Below are 23864 nucleotides of genomic sequence, written 5' to 3'. Positions count from 1 at the left end.
CAAGACGCCCCGAAAGGTACAATTCTTCGTACCTACTCTATATTGAAAGCAATTAAAATTCATATCAAAATGAGAGAAATAAACGGATAACAAAAAGAAAATTGGATGAGGAAATGTGGTCGCGGTTGTGGAGAATTTTGTTTAGTGGAGGGGGTCGCGGAATGCGGGGATCGATTCTCGGCCGTCGTCGGCGTCCGTTCGCTACTCGCCACTCGCCAGTCGAGAGCAAAATGGCCGACGGATCGCTTCGTGGCCGCAACCGCCGTCGCGTCCTTTCAAAACGATAAGGACAAAAACAAAACAGAAAAAAGACAAACAAATCAAAACGACAGTTATATGTTTTCAAGGCGGCGTAAACCGTCGTCAGAAGTGAGAAATGATCTTACCGCCGGTCTTTCTCGGTCTGGTCGTCGGCTGCGGCGCCTATCTGATCGCCCTGAGCGCGGAAGACGAGCCGGGCCTGGTTTTCGACGGCGGCCTCCCGGGCGGCCGGTCCTATGCGATCAACGCGGAGAAGAGTGCCGTGTTCGTCAGAAGGCTGCTCCACGTGGAGAAGCACACGGGAAAAGTGGTACTGAGGAGGAAAGTGGAGTGCGGTGGATTGAGGTATCCGGACCTGTTTACTATATACCTTGACTCTTACTCAAACACCAGTTTGGATTACGTTTCTGTGCCTTTGAGAGTGCTCATCAGAGGATGCGCCCGGCTCATCTCATTTCAAGGTACTTGAATTTTATATTTAAAAAAACAGCAACAATCCAATGACATTTTTCACAAATAGGTCGTTCCTCCATGATAAGACTCTCATAGTACCCCACATGGGTACGGCTGTCACTCACTTTCCAAATTTGGCCATTTCTACTTTGATCCAAGACTTAAAGGTTGACTTTACAAGAAAATTAGGTCATTTAGACGTCAGTTACCAACAGTAGTTACAGTCCAAATTAAAAGATTTGCCCCGTTTTGAACTTTTTTTTTTCTATTGAAATAAAACGTTTATCCAGATTCTATGGTCTTAAACATTTAGTCACTAGGTTTGATCAATTTATCACTTGTCCAGTTTGACAATTAGACCGACCATTTGTTTTTTCAAGTCGAAACAAGCGTTTGTCTATTCTTTGGCGTCTGGAAGATTTTTTAAGAAATGAGAAAGTTCTGCGGTCGTTCATGTAACAGTCCTTTGTCACTAACTCGCTCTCTCTCTCTCTCTTTCTCTCATTCACTCCCCTCTCTTATTCACTCTCTTGCACTCATTCACTCTCACTCACTCACTCTCTCTCTCTCTTTCTTGCACTCATTCACTCTCCTCTCTCTCTTCTCTCTCTCTCTCCTCTCTCTCTCTCCTCTCTCTCTCTCTCTCCTCTCTCTCTCTNCTCTCTCTTCTCTCCTCTCTCTCTCTCTCTCTCTCTCTCTCTCTCTCTCTCTCTCTCTCTCCTCTCTCTCTCCTCTCTCTCTCTCTCTTCTCTCTCTCTCTCGCATTCACTCAGTCTCTGTCTCTGACACTCATTCACTCTCTCTCTCTATCTCTATTAGTATTTCTATCTTTCTTTCACCCACTAAACTCATCACTCTCACTCACTCTCTCCTCTCTCTTCCACTTATTCACTCTCACTCACTAATTCATTCTCTCTCTCTCTCTCACTCTCTCGATCTCTATCTATCTATCTATCTATCTATCACTATATTTCTTTCACCTACTAAACTCATTCACTCTCGCTCACTCTCTCTCTCTCTCTCTCGCTCTCTCTCTCTCTCTCTCTCTCTCTCTCTCTCTCACACACACACACACACACACACACACACACACACACTCACACTCAATCTCTGTCTCTCTGACACTCATACACACACTCTATCTATCTTTCACCCACTAAACTCTTGTGTTTCTTGTATCTTGTTTCTAGATTGAATTATTTTAGAAAAAAAGATTTTCATTTTATTTTCTTGCATATATTGACACGTTTCGACCATTATTCGGGTCATCTTCAGTGCTTGGGCGAATTGCAAAACATGTTGATTGGGGAAAAAAATAATTACCGAAAACAGATGTAGATAATATAAATTTTGAACAAAAATTTCATACTCACATAAAGTGTGGTGCCATTCTTGTGTGATGTTTCAGGAATGAAGTATTTTGGAAAAAAAAACTTTTTCATATTTTTTTTGCACGTTACGACCTTTATTTGGGTCATCTTCAGAGCCTGGGCGAATTACAAAACACATTTTGATTGGGGAAAAAAATTATAGAAAACAAATTTAAATAATATAAATTTCGAATAAAATATTTTATTTGGTCTACAATAACTATGATTAGATAATTTGTTGTTTTTGGTGAACAATTCAAACTTATGTTGGAGTCTTTTTTTTTTTTTATGTTTTCTCATTCACTTTACTTTATTTTTCTCGCATGTTCAAATCTATCTAGATATCCAAATAACATTAATTTATCTGTAAGTGACTTTAATTTTTAATCTTTAATTGCTAATTTTACTAAATTTACTTTATACATTAAAATTATTTTTTCTAGTTTTTAGTGTACTTATTAGTAGTTATTATAATAATCATAGTTATTAATATTTAATATCTTGTATAAATATAATCTAATATCTAATTAATATCTAGTATAAATATAATATCAAATTAATATTTAATATCTAGTGATAGTTATAGTCCAAATGTTTGTGTATGATTTTGATCGGTGGGGAACATGGAAAATCTGGGAAATTTTCTTTGATCATAGTTTTATTTGGCTCAAAGTAAATCGAGAACAGGGATTGGGGTTTATTCTACTATTGTATTATTGGAAAGAAATTTAATTATTATGGACGATAATGAAGGAAAGGGATATAAAAAAATATAGTTTAATGGTTTTTTAAATTTATGATGTTGGCATTGCTAGGGCAGATTTTGCGTGTATTTGTTCTCTAATTAATGCTCTGTAGTGTCTGTGCAAACCATTTCTATAAATTATCGTTAGTAAATTTTTTTTTCCGTGTTTGGTAAAAAAATTAAATGTGTGGTGTTTAGTGACCGTTAGTTAATGATTATTTGGGGAAGGTGAGATGCGGTCTTGTGTGACGTAGGTTTTAGAAAAACATTTTCTTTATCGTGCCAACGTTTCGATCTTTATTGAGATCATCTTCAAGACCTGGGATTTATAAACATTGTTTAAATTGTGTACATATATTTGTATAATTTAAACAATGTTTGTAAATCCCTGGCCCTGAAGATGATCTCAATAAAGATCGAAACGTTGGCACGATAAAGAAAATGTTTTTCTAAAATCTGTCACACCAGACCGCATTTCACGATCACCAATTAAAAAAATTAAAAGTTGTTGCGATTTTCAAAAATTGTGGCAAAGCTTTGGGATCAGTTTTTAGTGTTTCACTGTATTAGATGTGTTTTTTTTTCTTACATTTTTTTCAGATATTGCAATATTACTGCAATGTATGTAGCTTGGACATTCCACGCAATTGATTGTATAAAGTACATGTTGGGTCTTTGACTTTGGAAAAAAAAGTTTGTGTACTGTTTTGTGGTTTTTGAAAGCTATTTTAATATGGTCTATGGGGAGAAGTGTATTTAATTTGATAATGTTTCGATGCATAGAATGGACATGCATATAATAATATCTTTATTACCGGCTTTCGTCAAAACGAGAGAATATAGATAACGATAAATTGTTCTTAAAACTATTAAATGAATTAACAAATATCTATATCGTATTTATTCGGGTAAATATACCCAGTTACAAGTTTTATAAAAGTTTAAAGTATACGTAAATAATAATTAATAATTGAAACATAAATAATAATATACAATTAACAACAATTAAAAATATGGACATATTCAACATAACAAACACAAATAAAACATTATAAGTATTTTGTCATAATACCCATGTGTATAAAAATATAAAAGAAGTGAGAAGGAATCATAGAAATTTAATTAAACCACAGAAATGTATAAAAAAAGAAAGAAAAAGAGAAGAGAGAATGGATCATAAAAACTAAACGAAAACAACAGAAATATATAAACAGATAAAAGTAAATAAAACATTATAAGTATTTTGTCATAATACCCATGTGTATAAAAATATAAAAGAAGTGAGAAGGAATCATAGAAATTTAATTAAACCACAGAAATGTATAAAAAAAGAAAGAAAAAGAGAAGAGAGAATGGATCATAAAAACTAAACGAAAACAATATAAATATATAAACAAATACAAAGGAATTGAGAAGGAATGAATTTTTTTTTTATAAAAACAGCAAAAATATATACCCAAATTAAAAGCAAGTGAGAAGGAGTGGTAAACATTTAATGAAGACAACAAAAATATATAAACAAATTAAAAGCAAGTGAGAAGGGATGATAGAAATTTAATGAAAACACCTAACAACAAAAATATAAACAAATATAAAGGAATTGAGAAGGAATGAAATTTTTTTTATAAAAACCAAAAATATATACCCAAATTAATAGCAAGTGAGAAGGAGTGGTAACAATTTAATGAAGACAACAAAAATATATAAACAAGTTAAAAGCATGTGAGATGGGATGATAGAAATTTAATGAAAACACCTAACAACAAAAATATAAACAAATATAAAGGAATTGAGAAGGAATGAAATTTTTTTTATAAAAACAGCAAAAATATATACCCAAATTAATAGCAAGTGAGAAGGAGTGATAAAAATTTAATGAAGACAACAAAAATATATAAACAATTTAAAAGCAAGTGAGATGGGATTATAAAAATTTAATTACAACAACAAAAATATATAAACAAATTAAAGCAAGTGAGAAGGGATGATAGAAATTTAATGAAAACACCTAACAACAAAATATATAAACAAATACAAAGGAATTGAGAAGGAATGATAAAATTTTTATAAAAAACAGCAAAAATATATACCCAAATTAAAAGCAAGTGAGAAGGGATGATAAAAATTTAATGAAAACAACGTAAATATATAAACAAATAAAAAGGAATTGAGAAAGAATGATAAAAATTTTAATAAAAACAGCAAAAACATAAATAAATAAAAAGCAATTGAGAAGGAATGATAAAAAATTAATGAAAACAACTAACAATAAAATATATAAACAAAGCAAACACAATTGCTCTGATCAATAAAAAAAAAAAAAAAAAAAAAAAAAAAAAAAAAAAAAAAAAAAAAAAATGAACAATAAATAAATTGACTTAAGGAAAGTTAAAAATGGCACAATATATGTTTTGTTACTCGGTTCCATGAGTCGTGGATTCGGACTAAATTTTAATTCATTTGTATTATAATCAGTTTTTGAAAATAATATTTCCTCTCTGGAGCTACATTGTTGAACATGGAAATTTAGCAGATTGATTATTTGTGGACATTCGGTCATATTTGAGGCTTTGTAAAAAAATATCAGGTCATTATTTTCTCGTCTTACATCTAGCTGTTCCATAATAAGTTCGTACGGTGTATCCAAGTATGTTCTAGTAAATTTAAACCAGAGAGTGCGAATAAATCGTCGCTGTTTATTTTCTATTGAAATAATATTTTCTGATGCGGTAACCAAACAACTAAACAGTATTCTAAAATGGGACTATAGTTGTACAATCATTGTTTTTTTTTCATCCTTGAAATTGTTTGAAGTTCAATGTAAGAAATATGACATTTGATTTGCCTTATTAATTATTGAGGTGCAATGCAAGTTAAATGTCAAGTTGCTAGAGTAGGTGATTCCAAAGCCTTCCTGTCCAATTGGATACCCTGTATGGCATAATTGGGCATAATTGTAGAAGACATCACGTCCAAGACTAATTCCTACACTTAATTACATTCAGTTCCATGTTGTTGCATGAACACCACCCAACAAGATTATTTACAGATTTTTGTAGAAGAAGAATGGAAGTTATAGCTGTATTCTAGAAACGGTCCGCCTAGTCACACTGTTTTCCCCCATGCCATTCCGTTTTGTACGCTTTCCTGCCTTTCCATTTCAACCCGATAATAACAAAAACAACCATTTTTCTTTATCAATAATTATTATTGTTTCAATATAGATGGCATGGTGGTGAACAAGGCTGAAGAAAGGATTGCCGAGGCGAAAAATTGGCCATGCGAGACCATAGCTTCTTTCGCTTTTCCCATCTACAGGTGAGTAGTTTTGCTTTATTGATTTTTCGTTAATTAGTTTTTTTCATATTAAAAAAAAATTGTAGGGATACAAATGGAGTGACGAAGGAGGTGTGTCTGAAGGCTTCACAACAGCTCGGCCACCTCCATTCATTGATACCATCAACCGTCCGCAGTTCATGCAGCGTCGACTTCAGCAGCCCGGATGACCCTCGGTTTGCTGTCGAAGGTCGCAACGGCGACTTGGTCGTCGGACGTTCTGACATCTGTGTTGACCAGTCCGGAACGACGACAGTCACAGTCCCAATCGCATACACATGTTCAGGCAAGGTGCCGATCATCTCGCCCGGCCATAGCGAGTTAAAGGTAAAACAACATTTAACTAATTTTTTATTAAAATAATATTTTGTATAAAATTTTTTTTTAACCTTTTTATAAAAAAAAGGTTTCGATTTGGTTCAAACCGGCGGAGTTGATGTTCGACACGGGTAGAGTGAGAAGGACGCTACGACTAGGTGAGTCGACTTTCGATAAGCCTTTGTATGTTGCGACGGTCTTGGAAGAGCAGGCTCCCGGGGTCGAAGTATGCACCATAGCTATATCACACCCTGGTACTAGGTACAGCATGGTCTCTTTGCTCGATGCCAGGTCGTCTGCATTATTCACCATAGGCTCTAATGATGGTATCGTCACAACGACTGCAAGGCTCGACCGGTAAGACCAAATAATTTCACTTTTTGTTTTTGTTTTAAATAATAATTTTATTTTATAGTGAGATGATGGATGTACATTATTTCCGGATAACGGCCATGTTCGAGGACGGTGGTGCTGTACAAAGCCGTTCGGCAACCACAACACTCCAGGTCAACGTGGGCGATGTCAACGACCACGCGCCACAGTTTGAAGGGGCAAATCTAGGCGGAGGGGTGAGCAACACGGAAGCGAGCCTGAGCGAGAGTTCCCCGATTGGAACAGTCGTCGCCCAGCTGCGAGCGACCGACCTAGACATCGGTATAAACTCGCAGATCGAATATGCTTTGGTCGATGTCGAATCGGGAGGTCTTGACACGGGCGAAGGCGTATTTTCAATCGATCCGCAAACCGGTTTAGTCACGACGCGCCAGCCCCTCGATAGAGAGACGACTGAAGTGTATACGATCGTCGCTCAAGCCAGCGATTCGGCGCAGCCTCTCGCGTCGCGTCTCACCTCCACCGTGAGCCTCGTCGTCAGGGTCAAAGATGAAAATGATAACTACCCACAGTTTGGCGAAAGGACGATCACCGTCGAACTTCCGGAAGAGGAAAAGACAAGCTTTTCCAACCCAGTTGTCGCCCATATCAAGTAATTAACATCAAACAATTTTCTATTACAGACTTTTATTATTTTTGATTTATAGAGCTACAGACGCCGATGCAGGACCGAATGGCGCATTGCGTTATGCCATCATCGGAGGCAACACGCAAGGTCAATTCGCCATCGATTCACAAAACGGTGAACTCACTCTCGTTAAACCTCTCGACTACGAGGCAGTACGGAGCTACAGACTAGTCATCAGGGCGCAAGGTATTTGATTTGAATCTTTTAAAATCTGAACATTGGATGATTTTTTTTTACCCACCATCAGATGGTGGTTCGCCAGGGAAATCCAACACGACACAAGTTCTTGTCAACGTTAAAGATTACAACGACAACGCACCGAGGTTTTACACGTCTCTTTTTCAAGAATCCGTATCGGAAAATGTCCCCGTCGGTTTTTCAATCGTTAGGGTAAGTTTTTATTTATTGTTAAACAGTGAAACTTCAATTCATACGACATTTCATCATCTATTTCTCATAATCATTCAAATTTATTTAATTATATATATAAATAATATTTTAATAATTACCTTAAAGAATATTAAAATAAAAAGTTATGAGGAGAAGCTTGGAAACATCATGGTTGTCTTCTTTCAGGAGATTACATTTTGAATTATTATCCAATCATTGGTGTTTATATTAATTTATTTTCAATATTATGATTTTTTTTAAAATTTCTGTATTAAACAAGACAAAATATACAATTTGGTTTGTAATATTATTTTCTGTTGTTAGGTGCAAGCATATGATGGTGACGAGGGGGAAAATTCGGAGATCGAGTACAGGATCTCGTCTCACTTCAATCCAGGTAATCTGCCCGTCTCAGTCGATCCGGTGAGCGGTTGGCTCTACACGAACAAACACCTCGACCGAGAGGCCGAGCCGAAGCTCCATTTCGAAGTGCTCGCCGTTGACCACGGAACGCCTAGCAAGACAGGCACGGCGACTGTATCCGTCGACATACAGGACACGAACGACAACGACCCAGTCTTCAGCCCGAAGGAGTACTCAGCAAATCTTCAGGAGGACATCGCTCCTGGCACGTCAGTTGTCGCTGTACATGCGACCGACCCTGATGAAAACCCGAGGTGAGTTAACAAAGACACTGACTTTTTTTTTTTAAATTAAGGTTTTTATTATCTTCCAGGCTTCATTACGAGATTTCAAGTGGAAATACGAGGGGGAGGTTTGCAATTACGACCCAGAATGGGCGAGGTCTCATAACAGTGGCACAACCTTTGGACTACAAGCAGGAAAAACGTTTTGTCCTCATTGTAACCATTTTTTCTTAAATAATAATTTAAACTATAAAACATTTTTTTTTTCATAAATATTTAAATTTTTTTTACAGGTCAGGGCGACGGATTCAGGCGGCAGGTACGACTCTGCTAACGTCTATCTGAATATAACAGATGCGAATACATTCGCACCGCTCTTTGACAATGCGCCGTACTCATCAACAATACCAGAAGATGCCAAAGTTGGCACGACGGTACTCGTCGTGTCGGCCACGGACGGCGACACGGGTGTAAATGCGCAGATAACATACAGCCTTACATCTGAAACGGATCATTTTACCATCAACGCTGACACTGGTGCTGTTATAACTACAGATACACTTGACCGTGAGACCACTTCCGGTTACCTTCTTAGCGTCACAGCCCGAGACAATGGTAATTTTTTTTGTTTTTAATTAAAAAAAAAAAAAAAAAATCAGTTGTTAAAATTTTGATTTACAGGAACACCTCAGTTGTCAGACACGACGGATGTAGAAATAACGGTGACGGATGTCAACGACAACGCTCCGAAATTTTTACAAGAAGGTTACACAGTGTCTATATCGGAGGACGTCCCGATAGGTACGAGTGTGATACAAGTGTCGGCTACAGATTCGGATGTCGGGTTGAACGGGCGTGTTCGCTATAGCCTTGAAGAAACTGACACATTTATCATGGAGCCGATTACAGGCGTCGTACGCGTAAACAGAGCTTTAGACAGGGAAAGCGTCGCTTCTTACAAACTCGTTGTTATCGCTTCAGACCGAGCTACACCACCTTTATCGTCGTCCGTTGTTATAACTATCAACATTGAAGATGTCAATGATTCCCCGCCGACCTTCTCCTCCGACAGGCTCACACTATACATACCGGAGAATTCGCCTGTTGGATCGACCGTCGGTGAAATCTATGCTTCCGACCCTGATGTAGGGATTAATGCGATCGTACAGTATTCGATTATCGGCGGTGATGACGCGTCGAGCTTTTCGCTGCAGAGAAGGGCTGGTTCAGACCGCGCTGAATTGATCACACTCACGGAACTGGACTATGAAAGTGACAAAAAGGAATACCAGATTGTCATCAGGGCCACTTCGGCTCCTCTGCGTTCCGACGCCAGATTGACCGTCGTTGTAACTGATGTCAACGACAACGCGCCTATTCTGCCAGACTTTCAGGTATTTTTAATAAAAAAAAAAGTCCATTTTTCATTTAATTTTGTAATTTATATTTTATTGTCTATTAATTAGGTGATTTTTAACAATTTCCGGGAGTGTTTTCCATCAGGGCCTATTGGCAAGATCCCTGCTACAGATGCGGATGTCACAGACAAGGTACGGATGTATTATTTAATTTTAAAATTTAATTTATTTAAATTGTCAATTTTATGCACAGCTAAGGTATAGATTGATCTCGGGTAATAACGCCCATCTGGTATCGCTCAACGAAAGTACGGGAGAGTTGACTCTCTCCCCTCAGCTCAACACCAACGTACCGAAAGTCGCTACAATGGAAGTTTCTGTCTCTGGTAAAAAAAAATTAAAAATTAAACAAAAAATTGTTTTTATAAATTTTTGTTTATTAAAAAGATGGCGTTAATGAAGTGAAAGCCTGGATGGAACTGACGGTGCGTCTTATAACTGACGACATGCTCATGAACTCGGTGACGGTCCGCCTTGCCGAGATGACCGTCGATGCATTTCTATCGCCGTTGTATAGCTACTTCATCGAGGCGATCGCTGCAATCATACCGTGCCCTAAGCATAATGTGTATGTATTCAGCGCGCAGGATGACCCGGATGTCGGCGATACAAGGATACTCAACGTCAGCTTTTCAGTCCGACAGCCCGAAGGGTACATGCTCCCGGCTCAGTTGCTCCAAGAGCGCGTACACCTCAATCGGGCCCTACTCAACAAGCTTTCAACTCTTCAGGTAAGCTGTCACCCTCCGATCGAATAAAATGCCGTATAATTTCTCCTGTTCATCCAGGTCTTGCAATTCGATGACAACCTGTGCGTAAGAGAGCCATGCTTGAATTTTGAGGAGTGCATCACAATACTCAAGTTCGGAAATGCGTCCGGCTTTGTCGCAAGCGAGACGATGCTTTTCAGGCCTATTTATCCGGTCACGACGTTCGCCTGCCGTTGCCCAAAAGGGTTTATCGGTAATTTATGACATATTTTTAACTGACGGTGCAAATTGTAATGATATTTTGGTTTTTAGGAAAAAAGGAACATTATTTGTGCGACACAGAAGTCAATCTTTGCTACTCGAACCCATGCAAGAACGGTGGTGAATGCTTCCAGGCTGAAGGTGGCTTCACGTGCCTCTGCAAACCTGGATTTTCAGGTACGGCAAAAAAAAAAAAAACAACTGATGTTTACACATCGTCTAATTCTGTTAATGCAAATCAAAATCTTCCTGTAATTCCTTTGGAAGTCTAGGTGAAATTTAACAAAATGAGAATCAATAAACAGCCCAGCAGGTATTGCCACGGGTTTCGTGACAACCAACCCGAGTTGTGGTGCTGGTAGCAATGAATATAAAGTTCAGATGCCACACTTTGTTTTTTTCTCCCCCCTTCCAAGGACCCTATGAGATAGCCAGTCTGGTTGGCAACAATAATATAACTTGAATCAATTCAAAAAACAAAATAAAATAAGCTGAAACTTGTGTGGGTGTTGATTAGTGACCGTTAGTCTATGATTATTCGGAAATCGTGAGATGCTGTCTGGTGTGATGTAGGTTGCAGAAAAACATTTTCTTTATCGTGCCAACATCTCTTTATTGAGATCATCTTCAGGGCCTGGGATTTACAAACATTGTTTAAATTTAACAAAAACATGTATGTGGAAAAAAGTGAATTTATATAATGCAAAAAAATAAAAATATTTTTTATATTCAAAGTATTTCTACTCACTCAAAATGTTTGTTTTCTGCGTAATTGTGCCATTCTTGCGTATCGTGTTGAGAGTGCCAGTGAGATTTTGTTGAGATTTGTCAAACTGTTTTGTTTATATACGTTGGATTTTGAAGGGGTGGGGAAGGAAGTCAGAATAGAAAAACATTTTTGTTTAAGGAGTTGGCTTCTTTGAGGTGAAAAGAGCCGATGATGGGAAAAAAAACGTTGGTAATGGTTCGGCTAGATTGTCCTTTCAGGAAAAGGAAAGCTAAATTGTTGAAAAATTAGACTATGTAAAAATTTTGATGTGTGGAATGTGATGAATGTATAAATGTTATATTATGTTTTGTGTGATGTGATGATATATGTATTTTATCGATATTGAATTTGATTAATGATATTGGCATAGCTGCGACTGAGTTTATATGTGTATGTTCTGTAATTGATGCTGTGTATATTTCTGTTGAAGTAAACCGTTTCCAAAAAGTTTATGTTTGTTTTGTTCTATGTGTAATATTTTTGGATTGTTGAAGTCGAAATTGTGTTTGTGTTCAAACTGTAGAATTTTGCTTGTTTTTTTTGCAATCATAGATATGTTACTTTACTCAACACATAAACCTGAACACCCTCTAAGACCCATAATTTCATTTGTAAATTCCCCTACATATCACCACCCCTGTGAAAAAGAATTTTTTCCCACTTATGTGACACGTAGGTATGTTTTACAGCTGCAAGTGTCAACATTCGTCGTGAGTCGGAATTACAAAATAAATAAAAATGAAGCAATATGAATTTAAAGTAAACAAATTTCTTATTAATTACTGTTCAGTTTACAAAAGAACAATTATGTGAAGGCCTCGCAAACAAAATGAAAATTACACTTCTCGGAGTATCTTAAAAAAATATATATATATAAATAAATAAAATAAATAAATAAAAATAAAGAACACTTTCTATTGTTAAAAAAAAATTATGTTGGACTTTGTCCCTGAGGAGAAGACAATGTCCCCATACTGCAAAAACAAAAAACGCGCCCCTTGGTTTTTTTTTTTTTTTTTTTGTGGGGGGGAATGGGAAATGGGAGGTCTCAAATTCAGAGATGTGAACAGGGGCATAAACAATGCTACAGATTTAAATTTTTTAAATTCAATTTGGAAATAATTGTTATTTATTGAAAATTAAGGACAACACATGCAAGGTTGCATTTTTTTTTATAAACAATTTTTTTTTTTACAGGTGAAACGTGTGAAACCGACTTGACAGAGAGTTGTAAAGACGGCTGCCCGGACGGTTCGACCTGCTCGCCGCTCGAATCTGGTGGTTACACGTGTGAGTCTTGCGCTCAAGCCGGCGGCAGCTTCAGGAACTACGGCAGGTCTTGCGAAGCGAGGGCGCGTTCATTTTATCCAGGCTCTTACCTCACTTTCCAGCCTATAAGACAACGCAACAGGATGCTTATTTCTTTAAAGTATAATTTATTTTTAACAATACTTTATTTATATTGTTTAAAAAAATTTATATATATATATTTTTTTTCTTTTTACAATTTTATTTAGGTTCAGCACAGTTGAGAGTCATGGACTTCTCCTTTATAACGGAAGGTATAATCTAAGACATGATTTCATTGCTTTGGAACTTCAGTTCGGGAACTCGATGCAGTTTTCGTTTTCGCTTGGTTCTAAATTGACGACGGTGATCGCGACTTCAAATGAACCGCTCAATGACGGCAACTGGCACACAGTGACGGTATTTTATTATAATAAGACTGCGACTATATCTCTGGACGACTGCGATACAGCCGTCGCTATCAAGTTCAGGGACAGGCTCAATATGACGTGCGCCGCGAGGGAGACGCATCAGCTCGAGAGTCGTTGTGCCATTGTGACAGAAAGCTGCCACCGTTTCCTCGATCTCACCGGGCCTTTGCATCTCGGAGGCCTACCGCCTGGCGTCATACACCCGTACCTCGAGCAGAAGTCGTTCGCCGGCTGTATAGCCGACGTACACATCGACAAAAAGCTCGTCGATCTCAACAAGTATTCAAAATTTTAAAAAAAATATTTTCAGCTTGTTTTTATTATTATTATTATTATTGTAAATTTTTGCAAAGGTTCGTCGGGAACAATGGTACGAAAGTTGGCTGCGTCGAGAGGGACAATTTTTGTTCGTCGTCGCCTTGTAAGAATGGCGGGACGTGTCGAGACTCATGGGGCACGTTTATATGCCAGTGCGCCGATGGATGGTCAGGACTGGATTGCTCGCAGAGCGTACCGCCGGCATGGAGTTTCAACGGCGACGGCCAGCTCGTTTTCAGCCCTATCCTTCGGCCGATCCAGCTTCCTTGGGAGACCCACTTTTACATCAGAACTCAACAGCTGGACAGCTTCATCCTCGGCATATCTGTCGGGCAAAACTCATCAGCATCTTTCACCGTAAGTTTCATATATTCACGCATTTGTAAATCTTTATCTTTTTTCTTTTAGCAATTTTTTTAAGGATTTAATTTAAAGTATAAAAAATTACTGGTTTAGGTTGTAAACGGGTATTTGAGATATTCGATAGACTCGGATCATGTCAAGTTGACGTCTTGGAGGGTTGCAGACGGCAAGTGGCACCATGTGACTGCATCTGTTGCTCCAGGTGGTACGGCAGTTCTCATGCTGGACAATACATGGAGCTCGACGAGTGCTGTAAGAACGAACCCTCAGAAACAGTTAATCGGGAAGCTGAACGTTGCCATGGAGCCTGGCTACCAGTCGTTCATCGGCTGCATCAAAGACATAAGGCTCGGCTCGTGGCAGGGCCTCCAGCTCGTACAGAACCCGACTACGGCCACGGGTGTCGGTGAAGGGTGCGACGATGAGGCCAAATGCCCCGACACGTGTCCGCCGAACCGTCACTGCCGTCTCTCCGATCTCTCCGCATCCTGCACATGCAACACAGGTATTCTTTCATCCCGAATACGATCCATATCCAGTTAAAACGTTTTAATTTCAAGGTTATGTCGGCGAAGAATGCGAGAACATATGCTCGTTGAACCCGTGTGAAAATGGCGGTCGTTGCTTCAACGACAGGGACTCGCCGGTCGGATACAGCTGTTCGTGCAATGGCACGCATTTCACAGGGGATTACTGCGAAAATGAAAGAATGCTCTCTTGCCCTTCGACTTGGTGGGGCCAGCCCAACTGTGGCCCGTGCAACTGCGACATTTCAAAAGGTTATTCCCCTCATTGCAACCAGACCGACGGGACATGTTACTGCAAGGTAAGGCGTATTCCCCATATAAAATGACATTTTTATTATATAATTTTTTTTTAAAACCATTTAAAACAGGTCATTTTGTGAAACAGTAAAACTTTAATTCTTGTGACATTTCAGTGTCTAAGTACATTATCAAGCAAATTTATTTAATTAAAATATTGATAGGTTGAAAAATTCCAAGTTCTCCGTGGTTGAACCTTTATTCAATTTATTAAATTACATGGACATTTTGGGCTCCTGGCCCATCATCAGCAACTAAACATAGAGAAATCTCATGGTATAATTCCTAATCTGAAGGCCCACCCGTCAGTAATTTCCAATTTTTTAAAATAAAAGTAATTTTTCCACCCCCTTTATTTGTTGAGGGGAATGTCGTCAACATGGTTTTAAAACATACATTTCGTTTAAATATATATTTCGACGACATTCCCCTCAACAAATAAAGGGGGTAGAAAAATAATATATATGTAACATTGGCATAGTCCAGGTATAAATACTTTTTTATTATAGGCCGAAAGTTATAGGCCAATAAGCCTCCTCCCTATCATGGGTAAGCTGTATGAGAAATGCATAAAGAGACGCCTCCTTGTCTTCTCAGCAGATATTATCCCCGTATATCAATTTGGTTTCTGCTCACATCATTCAACGTGCCATCAAATATGCAGAATCTATGAAAATGTGGTGCAAGGATGTGAGGGCAAATGCCATACAGTTGCTGCTAACTTGGACTTAAAACAGGCCTTCGATAGCACGTTGGATTAAGGTATAAGTCAAAACCTATGGGAATCCCGAAATACTTGTATGAGGTCCTAAGCTCCTTTCACAAAGACCAAAAATTTAAAGTGAGAGTTGGCAATTGCTATTCAACCGAAAATAGTATCAACTCGGGAACTCCACAAGGGTCAGTGCTGTCGCCTATAGTATTCATTATTTTCATGAGCAACTTCCCATCTCCAGAAGAAGTAAACATTGCTGCCTATGCTGTCGATACAGTGATATATGCCACTGGCACAGACATCCAAAAGGCGTGAAATGTTGTCCAGTCAGCGCTCCATGAAATCAGCTCCTACTGTAAAACCTGGAAGCTCACAATCAACCCCAGCAAATGCGAAGCAAAAATATTTACTCTGAGAAGACCCCACAACCCAAACGAATTGAATACCGAAGGGACTACCATTCCCTGGAACCCTCCCAACAGTGCTGTCAAGTACGTCAGAATAAAAATGGACAGGAGACTAAATTATAATATATACATTAATGGCAAACTGCAAGAAGGATACGCCCGTCTCAGTATGTTGTACCCATTAATGAATAGAAAATCCAGGCTTAAGCCTGAAATATCTCTCCTGATTTATAAATCCATCATAAGACCTTTGGTCCTTTGTGGGTTCGGATTATGGGGGGACTGCCTCACCATCCAAAATCAAAAGAATCCAGGTACTACAGAACAAAATTCTGAGGTTTGCAGTAGATGCAGCGTGGTTTGTGCGTAATTCCCAGTTGCACTGGGAATTCAACATACCTTCCATCGGCGAAACAATCCAAGAGAGATTCAGAAAGTTTCACTCCGGATTACCGTAATAGTAAAAGGAGCAGTACATTTCCAACTGGGGAACAAGATCGCATCGAGGATAAAGCCGCGCACCCTTCAGGATGTACTGGACATTGCTTGAATATAGCAGATAGTGGACATTATGCATATGGTTGTTATTCATTTATATATGTATTTATTTAATGTTATTCCTTATTATATATTTGTTTAAACTTAAACGATTTCCTCCATTGCTGAAAAAAGGCTCGTGATAGACTTATTATAATCAAATGTCTGATGCGAAGTATTTACTACAGGACAATCACTGTGTATAACTTGTACTAAGTTGGTCTAGTGTAATAATAATAAAAAAAAGTTTCTGATGATGGGCCAGGAGCCCGAAACGTCCATGTAATTTACTAAATTGAATAAAGGTTTTCAACCACGGAGAACTTGGAATTTTTCAACCTATCAATAGAGAAGATATGAACCGTGGAGTGGGCAGTTTTTTTACAAGTTATACTTATTGATGATGTCTGTTCATCTGTGAGTTGATGAACACACGTTGAACTGACATCAACTCACTTGGATCTTCTATATTCAGATGTTTGACATTTCAAGATGTGCCATCTATAGTGAGGAACTGTCTTCTTTGTAGGTTCCTATATGCCTGCCCTGGTGTTCTTTGTTCTGCAGTCATGTCGGTTCAATATTGGTTAATGTGTCATATATATATTTTAGGATAACTATTACTATGTATCTGAAGAAATAGGCTGCATGCCTTGCCTGTGCTACGCTCTAGGAAGTAAGTCATCGTCATGCGACCAAGTGACTGGGCAGTGTGATTGCAAGGAGAGTGTAGTCGGTCAGCATTGCGACCAATGTCCGAACGCTTACGCCCAGGTCACGCATTTTGGATGCGAAGGTAAATTGTTTGATGAATAATATAATTGTGATATTTAATTTTTTTTTTTAAACAGTTGTATATGGCGGTTGTCCCAGAAGCCAATACTCGGGTATATGGTGGGAGAAGACGGACTACGGTGCTACTGCGACGGTTTTGTGCCCACAAGGATCAGTCGGGAAGGCGACGAGGCTCTGCGATCGCGCTCTCCCTGGCTGGAGGGATCCAGACATGTTCAATTGCACGTCGAACGACTTTTATCAACTCCGACGACTGGTAAAAACTTTTTACTTTATTCAATCATATATTCTTAACCTTTTTTTTTTTTGTAGTTGAACCAGTTGGAGACTGGAGATGTTTCGCTCAACACTTATGTCTCTACGGAGACTTCGAAATCTCTTGCCAATGCTCTCAATTCTACAAAAACAGGCCGTGGAAGACTTTATGGGGCTGATGTCCTCATCGGTGTCGAATTGACGATGAGACTGCTCCAGTATGAATCCGGTCTGACAGGTATTTTCCCATGTTTTGATTACTTACTTACGGTTACTTGATTTGTATCTCTACAAGTATTTTTGTCAGGGTTGGCTCTCAGCCATGTCCAGGATGCCGGATACATCCAGCGTCTCGTCTGGACGGTGGGTGAGCTTCTGTCTGACCGTACTGCCCGCTACTGGCCCGAAGTGGAGCAGATAACGAACCAACCACCGAATCACCTTCATACACTCTTCACCCTCTACATGACCACTCTTACATCCAACATGAAAGACACATACACGCAGCCTTTTGAGACGATCTCCGAAAACATGGGTAAAAAATTCAACATAAAAGTTTTTGTAAAATTTATTTAAAAAAAATTATTTTAATGTGTGATGTCAGTTTTGGGATTGGACACAGTGAGCTTAGACAGTCTCTACGGGTATGAGGTCATTTCATCGCAGTCCGTCAATACACAGATGGCTGGTTTCAAAGAGACGGTCATATTGCCAGATACCACCAACATACTTCAGCCGCCTTTCCAGGCAGCGAGCCTTGTCTCTAGATCCGGCGGCAACGCATCCTCCCCCACTGTCATGTTTCCCAAGTACAACAACTACTTGAAATCTGGTGTCAAGTTCGATGAATACTCTCGCATTTTGATACCGCTTGAACTTCTCGGCATTGGGAACGTTAACCCCGGCGAGGTGTCGATACGAATGCGCGGCTCTGCCCAAACCTCGGCCACCCTTGCCTATGCCGTGTACAGAAACGGGGCGACTTTCTTTCCCAACAGGTTCGACCTGACGGTGACGACTCGCTGGGGTGTAGCTTTACAGCTCGGCTCGTCCGTCGTTACAGTTGTCGCAGCAAACGGCGAAGGTTCTGTACTATCTTCAGGGTTGAAAAGCCCCATCAGGATTCAACTCTGGCTCAACCAAGCGGTCAAATCTCCCCGTAGCAACCCGCAGTGTGTCAGATGGACTCATATCAGAGGGTAATTAATTCCAAAAATAATTTCATCCAGCATAATTTTAATTTATGATTTCTAGCTTTGGAGAATGGACGAGGGCAGGATGCGTGACGGAACTGCCCGAAGGCGACTGGTGGAAGCACAGCATCGTAATTGTCAACTGTACTTGCAATACACTTTCAACACATGCTCTTTTTGTCGATCTTGTTGCCGAACACGTAAGCCCATCTTCCCCCTTTTTTTATTGTCTTAGTCAACATGTAATTGTTTTTAATTTACAGTACGTTCGAGAGCCTACGGAGGCTGAGGAGGTTTACACATGGATCGGGCTTTGTGTTTCGATCTGGTGTCTGGCGACGTGCGTACTCATAATCGAGTTGACGTCTCGCGTCGGCAAGGCGAACCATTCGTCGATCCAAGGGAACTTCGCTAGCTGTTTACTCGTCGCTGCTCTTCTCTACTTGGGTGCGAGCAAAGCCTCGCTCACGTCCCACCTTGTAAGTACAGATTAGTAACTATTACGCATTGTTAATTTATTTTAAGGTTAATGATTGTTCGGAAATTGTGAGATGCGGTCTGGTGTGATGTAGGTTTATATATATCAGTATAACCTCCACGTGGTTATCCTACAGTCAATGCACCTGCCAGTAGTCATATATTTCACATAATAATGGCACAAATTTACATGGTACTATTAGCATCTGCTTACAATATTGAAAACGTACGGGTTCAAATGTAATGAAATTACAAATTGAATTTATCACTAACGAGAAAGACCCGTCCATTATTCTATATTGGAAATATGACCTCTCTAAGGTTATCCCTCACAGCTAACCTCAAGGTTTAGCCTAAATTTAGCATAATGTCTGCCAAAGATAATTTACAAGGTAATATGAACATCTACTTACAACATTAAAGATTTTTGGCTTCAAGTGTAATGAAAGTAGGAATAGAATTTACAAGTAATGATAAATACCATCAATTTTATATCGGGAAATATAACCTCCAACTGGTTATCTTACATATCTGATACATCTACATATTCATGGTAAATTTTCTATAATATCAGCAAAAGATCTTTAGTTTCTAAATCTTTATTTTAATTTCTTAATTCTGCCAATATTTGTCACTAGTTAAAAATTTAGCTTATTTTGATTACTTTTGTTTAGGTTTGGTGCAAGTTGGTTGCCATAGGTTTGCACTACGTATGGCTCTGCTCGCTCATGTGGTCGCTGATCTATTCAATCCACCTGTATCGTATGCTAACACAACTCCGTGACGTTAACCGTGGCCCGATGATGCACTACTACACTCTTGGTTATGCTCTTCCCGGTATCATAGTTGCTCTTGCAGTTGCGGTACGGCCTGATCAGTATGGAAACTATTATTTGTAAGATTTATAATTGTTCTTACAATACCCTCGTCGATCTTTTATGTAAATAAAATGAATTTTTAAATTTTCAGCTGTTGGATTTCGATACACGAGTCGGTGATATGGAGCATGATAGGGCCAGGAGCGGTGATAATATTTGTAAAGCTTGTTATACTATTCATGTCCCTTAAGGCGGCTTTCACGGTAAACCAGAATATTGTTGCGTATGGAAATTTGCGCACGATGCTTTGGGTGAATGTCGGCTGTCTGCCATTGCTTGTGGCAGCCTGGCTGGCTGTTTTGGTCACATCGTCGGAGCATTCCCCGATGGCGACACTTTGCATGGCGGTATTGTTGCCGTTGCACAGTGCCGCTCTTTTGGTCTCGCAGGCCGCCACGAGCCCGACGTTGCGTCGTCTTGTCCTCCGTCTCACTAATGGGAAGGTACCACCTTCGGCTGACGCCCCAGAGCCGTCGCCTCCACCTCGCTCTGCAATGGCATACCGGCCGGCTGGAGCTGGTACTTCAGAGACGGCGCGCCGCCACTTGGGCATATCCAATTCCTCGACCACTTCAAGGTCGACAACGAAAACCTCAAGTAGCCCGTACAGAAGTGATGCGCAGTTGCGCAACACCTCCACGAGTACGAGCAACTACGAGCCTTCTCATGAAAGACGGGTCACCCACACTTCCGAGTCTGAATCTGAGGTCAGTTATTATTCATTTTTAAATACATTACACACATCGTCCTCCGTCAAATTAATAAGGTCTCATTGATGTCAGGTTATGTAGGATAACAGTATGATTAACTTTTGTGATTGGGTACTTTCAAAATCTCACTGATCTACATATTTCAGTCATAGTTTAGCTGAGCCCGTTGGTGTGGGTGAAATTTTGATTGAACAGATTTTGCTGTTTTTATGTTTTCAACATATTTCATAAAAATTACTAAACATAACCTAGGAATGTGTAAAGCTTTGGCATTTTATTTTTTCCCACCCTACCACCATTATCAATATCACCCAACCTTTTTCACGGTGACGAGTTCTTGTACCCCGTCATATTTCACCGGACAATGCCAACCATTATTCCTATCCTCCATAATAATCCTCATAAAGACAACTTTGGTGAGACAGGCTGAGGTGAGTTCATGAAAAATCAGTTAAATTTTGTATGATTCGGTGAAACCGGTGATGATATTGTGAAGGTACTCAATTGCACTTTGATTATTTTATGTTTGTACTGTTTCACGTCCTCTTTTAACTAGATTTTGTTGTATAAGCTTTGTCATGGCCTAATTTCTGCCTAACGGTGTGCGATATTTCTTCTATGAGATGTTAGGTAAAATGAAATGATATTTTAGGGTTCGGAACACAGCCTCGAACTCGCATCTTCGCATTCAAGCGATGAGGAGGCGTCTAGCAGGCGTGCTTCGACGCTGACTGGTCAAAGTGGGCGTCCGTCAAACGGCCAAGGGTCCAAAAGGTGGCCGCCGCCTAACGTCGTCTCATACCCGCCGCAGCTCAACATAGACTCAGATCTCTTCAAAGCAGTCTATGCGACGGCCAGAAATGGTATGACACTGTCTATTTATAATTTTTTTTTTTAAATTAAACAAACGGAGTATTTTAGACGAAGGGCTGCCGCATCGTTGGACGTCGTCTACTATATCTGACAACGATCTTGGAGGGCCGGTGAACAACTACCACATGCAGAATGGTAATGACGTCAAAATCGGGAATGTCTATTCCGACCAAGAGGACAAAGCGAGCCTAGGCGACAAGTACCTCTTCCCTTATACAGCTGAAGAAGACCATTCGCTCCCGCCGAGGGCGTACAACGCCAACCTGCAGCCTTGCCTGCCTGGTTACAGTGCTGCTCTGCCTAGCTCACCGAGCCCGCTCGCCATGCACCATGAGTACCTCTACCCAGACATATCGGAGAACGAGTAAGGGAACAAAAAAGAATAAAAAAATAGGAAAACATAAAATAACCCCATAAAATTCTTAATCCTTTTTTTACTTTCTCTTCTTGTATTAAAAAAATTAACATTTTGTTTTGTTCTGTTTCATGTCTAACAGGGAGTATGAGGTCGGTCTCAGTAGAAACGGTGCCTGGATTTTGTATTTTCTTTTCATTTAAATTTAATTTTTTTAAATTTTTTTTCCAGGAAGGCTACGAGTGAAACGCACGTCTGATCATGTGTCTTGTTCACGCTAATCGGGTTTTTCACAGGCTCCCAGACTGAAAGTGCAATATGCTTTTAAAACACATATATAATTTTTTATTTAAATCTTGTGACTGTAAATATCATCTTTAAGGTCTCGGCTATTTGTAAAAATGACATAGTTTGGTTTTGTATGGATGTTTTTGATATTTTTTATATATATTTTTAAATGTATTTTGTCAGTTTCAGATCCCTAAGTTTCTGTTACCAACTTTGAAACAAAAGATATAGAAAAGGCCATGAAAATTTTTTTTTAAACGTTACATTCCATTTTAAAAGGTTGTGATTTTATAGGTTATAAAAAAACTTAACTAACGTAAGTTTTTTATTTAAACTTTTAGCTTTAGTTCTTTATGTTTCTATGTGTATGTGTATTTTTTAAACTATGTATTGTGACTTTTTTGTTCCGTTAAGTTCGGAGTGCGTGCCAATAATATCTGAAAAGCCATAACGAATATTTTCAACGCAAAAACAAAAATATTTATTTATGTGGTTATTATATAATTAATTTAATGATAATGATAATAAATTAGTTTTTACAGGGAAATTGTAAATAAGGAGAGCTTTTCGTCATGTCGCCATTTTTTTAAATTATTTTTTATTTTTATTTTTGTCTATTTTTGTATCGCTTTTCAGCCGAAGGTCCGAGGGGTTTTTTAGGTTGTGCCTAGTTGTTCAGTTTTTCGTGCCCCCACCCCACCCCACAACCCCCCCGGGCCAATGCGTTTTTGTAATTTTTCTATCTCATTTGTACGTATAAATTCAAAATTTAGTCTTAAATAAAAGGATAAAAAAATATATTGGACTTTTCTTTTTTTGTTCTACCCCTTCATTATTTCTGGCCTTATTTATTTATTTTTTGTTAAGTATATACAGGGTGTATATACTTCTATAGTACACCCATTTAATTCGGAAACAATTAACCTTAGCAAAAAATGGTCTTATCCAAACCCCAATTCATTTTTGCCTAGGAATCGCCTGGTAATAACAGATTTAACTTAACTTCTTCATCTAGCTTGGAAATGACATGTGAAGGAGGCATACTTTTTGTAACAAGATGGCCCTCCCTGTTTATTTAAAAAAATGATTAGCATTAGCAAGATAATTTAGCATGCTTTCAGTAAAAGCGGCATAAAAAAAGCTTTTGAACTGAATTGCCCAATAAAATATGGGATTCTCATTTAAAATAACAAACTTAGTGTCATTTCTCAGCTAGATGAAAAAGTTTTCTGAGAAGAAAAATTGTTACCACCAGACAAATTTTCTGTTATCAGGCCTCGTCTAGTCAGTTGTCTCTACTGGCTGCAGCTTGATTTTTAAGTGTTTCCATCTTTTCTGTTTCACCCAGGTCTTACCTGAGTAATAAACAATTGTTAAAAAACTTAAATCGTCCTGGAACGTTTGTTGTACAATTGCAGAAACTAATTTTTTTTCCACATTTCTTTGTACAAATAAATTT

At 38.8% G+C, this 23864-nt stretch overlaps 1 protein-coding gene across 3 annotated transcripts; it reads left to right on the top strand.

Moving 5' to 3' along the window:
• Positions 1-98: 98 nt before the first annotated feature.
• LOC106663097 (protocadherin-like wing polarity protein stan) lies at positions 99-23164 on the top strand. 3 transcript variants are annotated; one of them, XM_014387674.2, is made up of 34 exons: positions 100-722; positions 6054-6147; positions 6213-6492; positions 6572-6840; positions 6899-7468; positions 7524-7690; positions 7752-7894; positions 8219-8571; positions 8631-8757; positions 8835-9156; positions 9223-9935; positions 10008-10091; positions 10153-10285; positions 10347-10690; positions 10748-10922; positions 10982-11107; positions 12897-13128; positions 13217-13696; positions 13771-14092; positions 14192-14603; positions 14659-14924; positions 17194-17377; positions 17433-17632; positions 17689-17869; positions 17939-18166; positions 18236-18830; positions 18886-19024; positions 19088-19303; positions 19976-20196; positions 20271-20886; positions 21542-21752; positions 21811-22126; positions 22260-22269; positions 22349-23164. In XM_014387674.2, exons 1-34 carry the CDS (start codon positions 377-379, stop codon positions 22361-22363), a joined length of 9090 nt encoding a protein of 3029 aa, XP_014243160.1. In that variant the 5' UTR covers positions 100-376; the 3' UTR covers positions 22364-23164. The 3 variants fall into 3 exon arrangements, with proteins under 3 accessions (XP_014243158.1, XP_014243160.1, XP_014243159.1); XM_014387672.2 differs by having other exon boundaries at positions 99-722; positions 22260-23164; XM_014387673.2 differs by lacking the exon at positions 22260-22269.
• Positions 23165-23864: the final 700 nt, after the last annotated feature.

This window comes from Cimex lectularius, unplaced genomic scaffold (genome assembly GCF_000648675.2).
Source record: "Cimex lectularius strain Harlan isolate CLEC.00 unplaced genomic scaffold, Clec_2.1 scaffold14, whole genome shotgun sequence".
NCBI classification, from domain to species: domain Eukaryota; kingdom Metazoa; phylum Arthropoda; class Insecta; order Hemiptera; family Cimicidae; genus Cimex; species Cimex lectularius.
This window is presented reverse-complemented; position numbering and strand designations above follow the sequence as displayed.

Excerpts from the sequence above, each read along its gene's own strand:
- LOC106663097 (XM_014387672.2), top strand. The coding sequence starts at position 377 with ATGATCTTACCGCCGGTCTTTCTCGGTCTGGTCGTCGGCTGCGGCGCC. Across the intron at positions 10,923-10,981 it reads TTGCCCAAAAGGGTTTATCG|GAAAAAAGGAACATTATTTG; the intron begins GTAATTTATGAC and ends TTTGGTTTTTAG. Across the intron at positions 14,925-17,193 it reads ACGGGACATGTTACTGCAAG|GATAACTATTACTATGTATC; the intron begins GTAAGGCGTATT and ends TATATATTTTAG.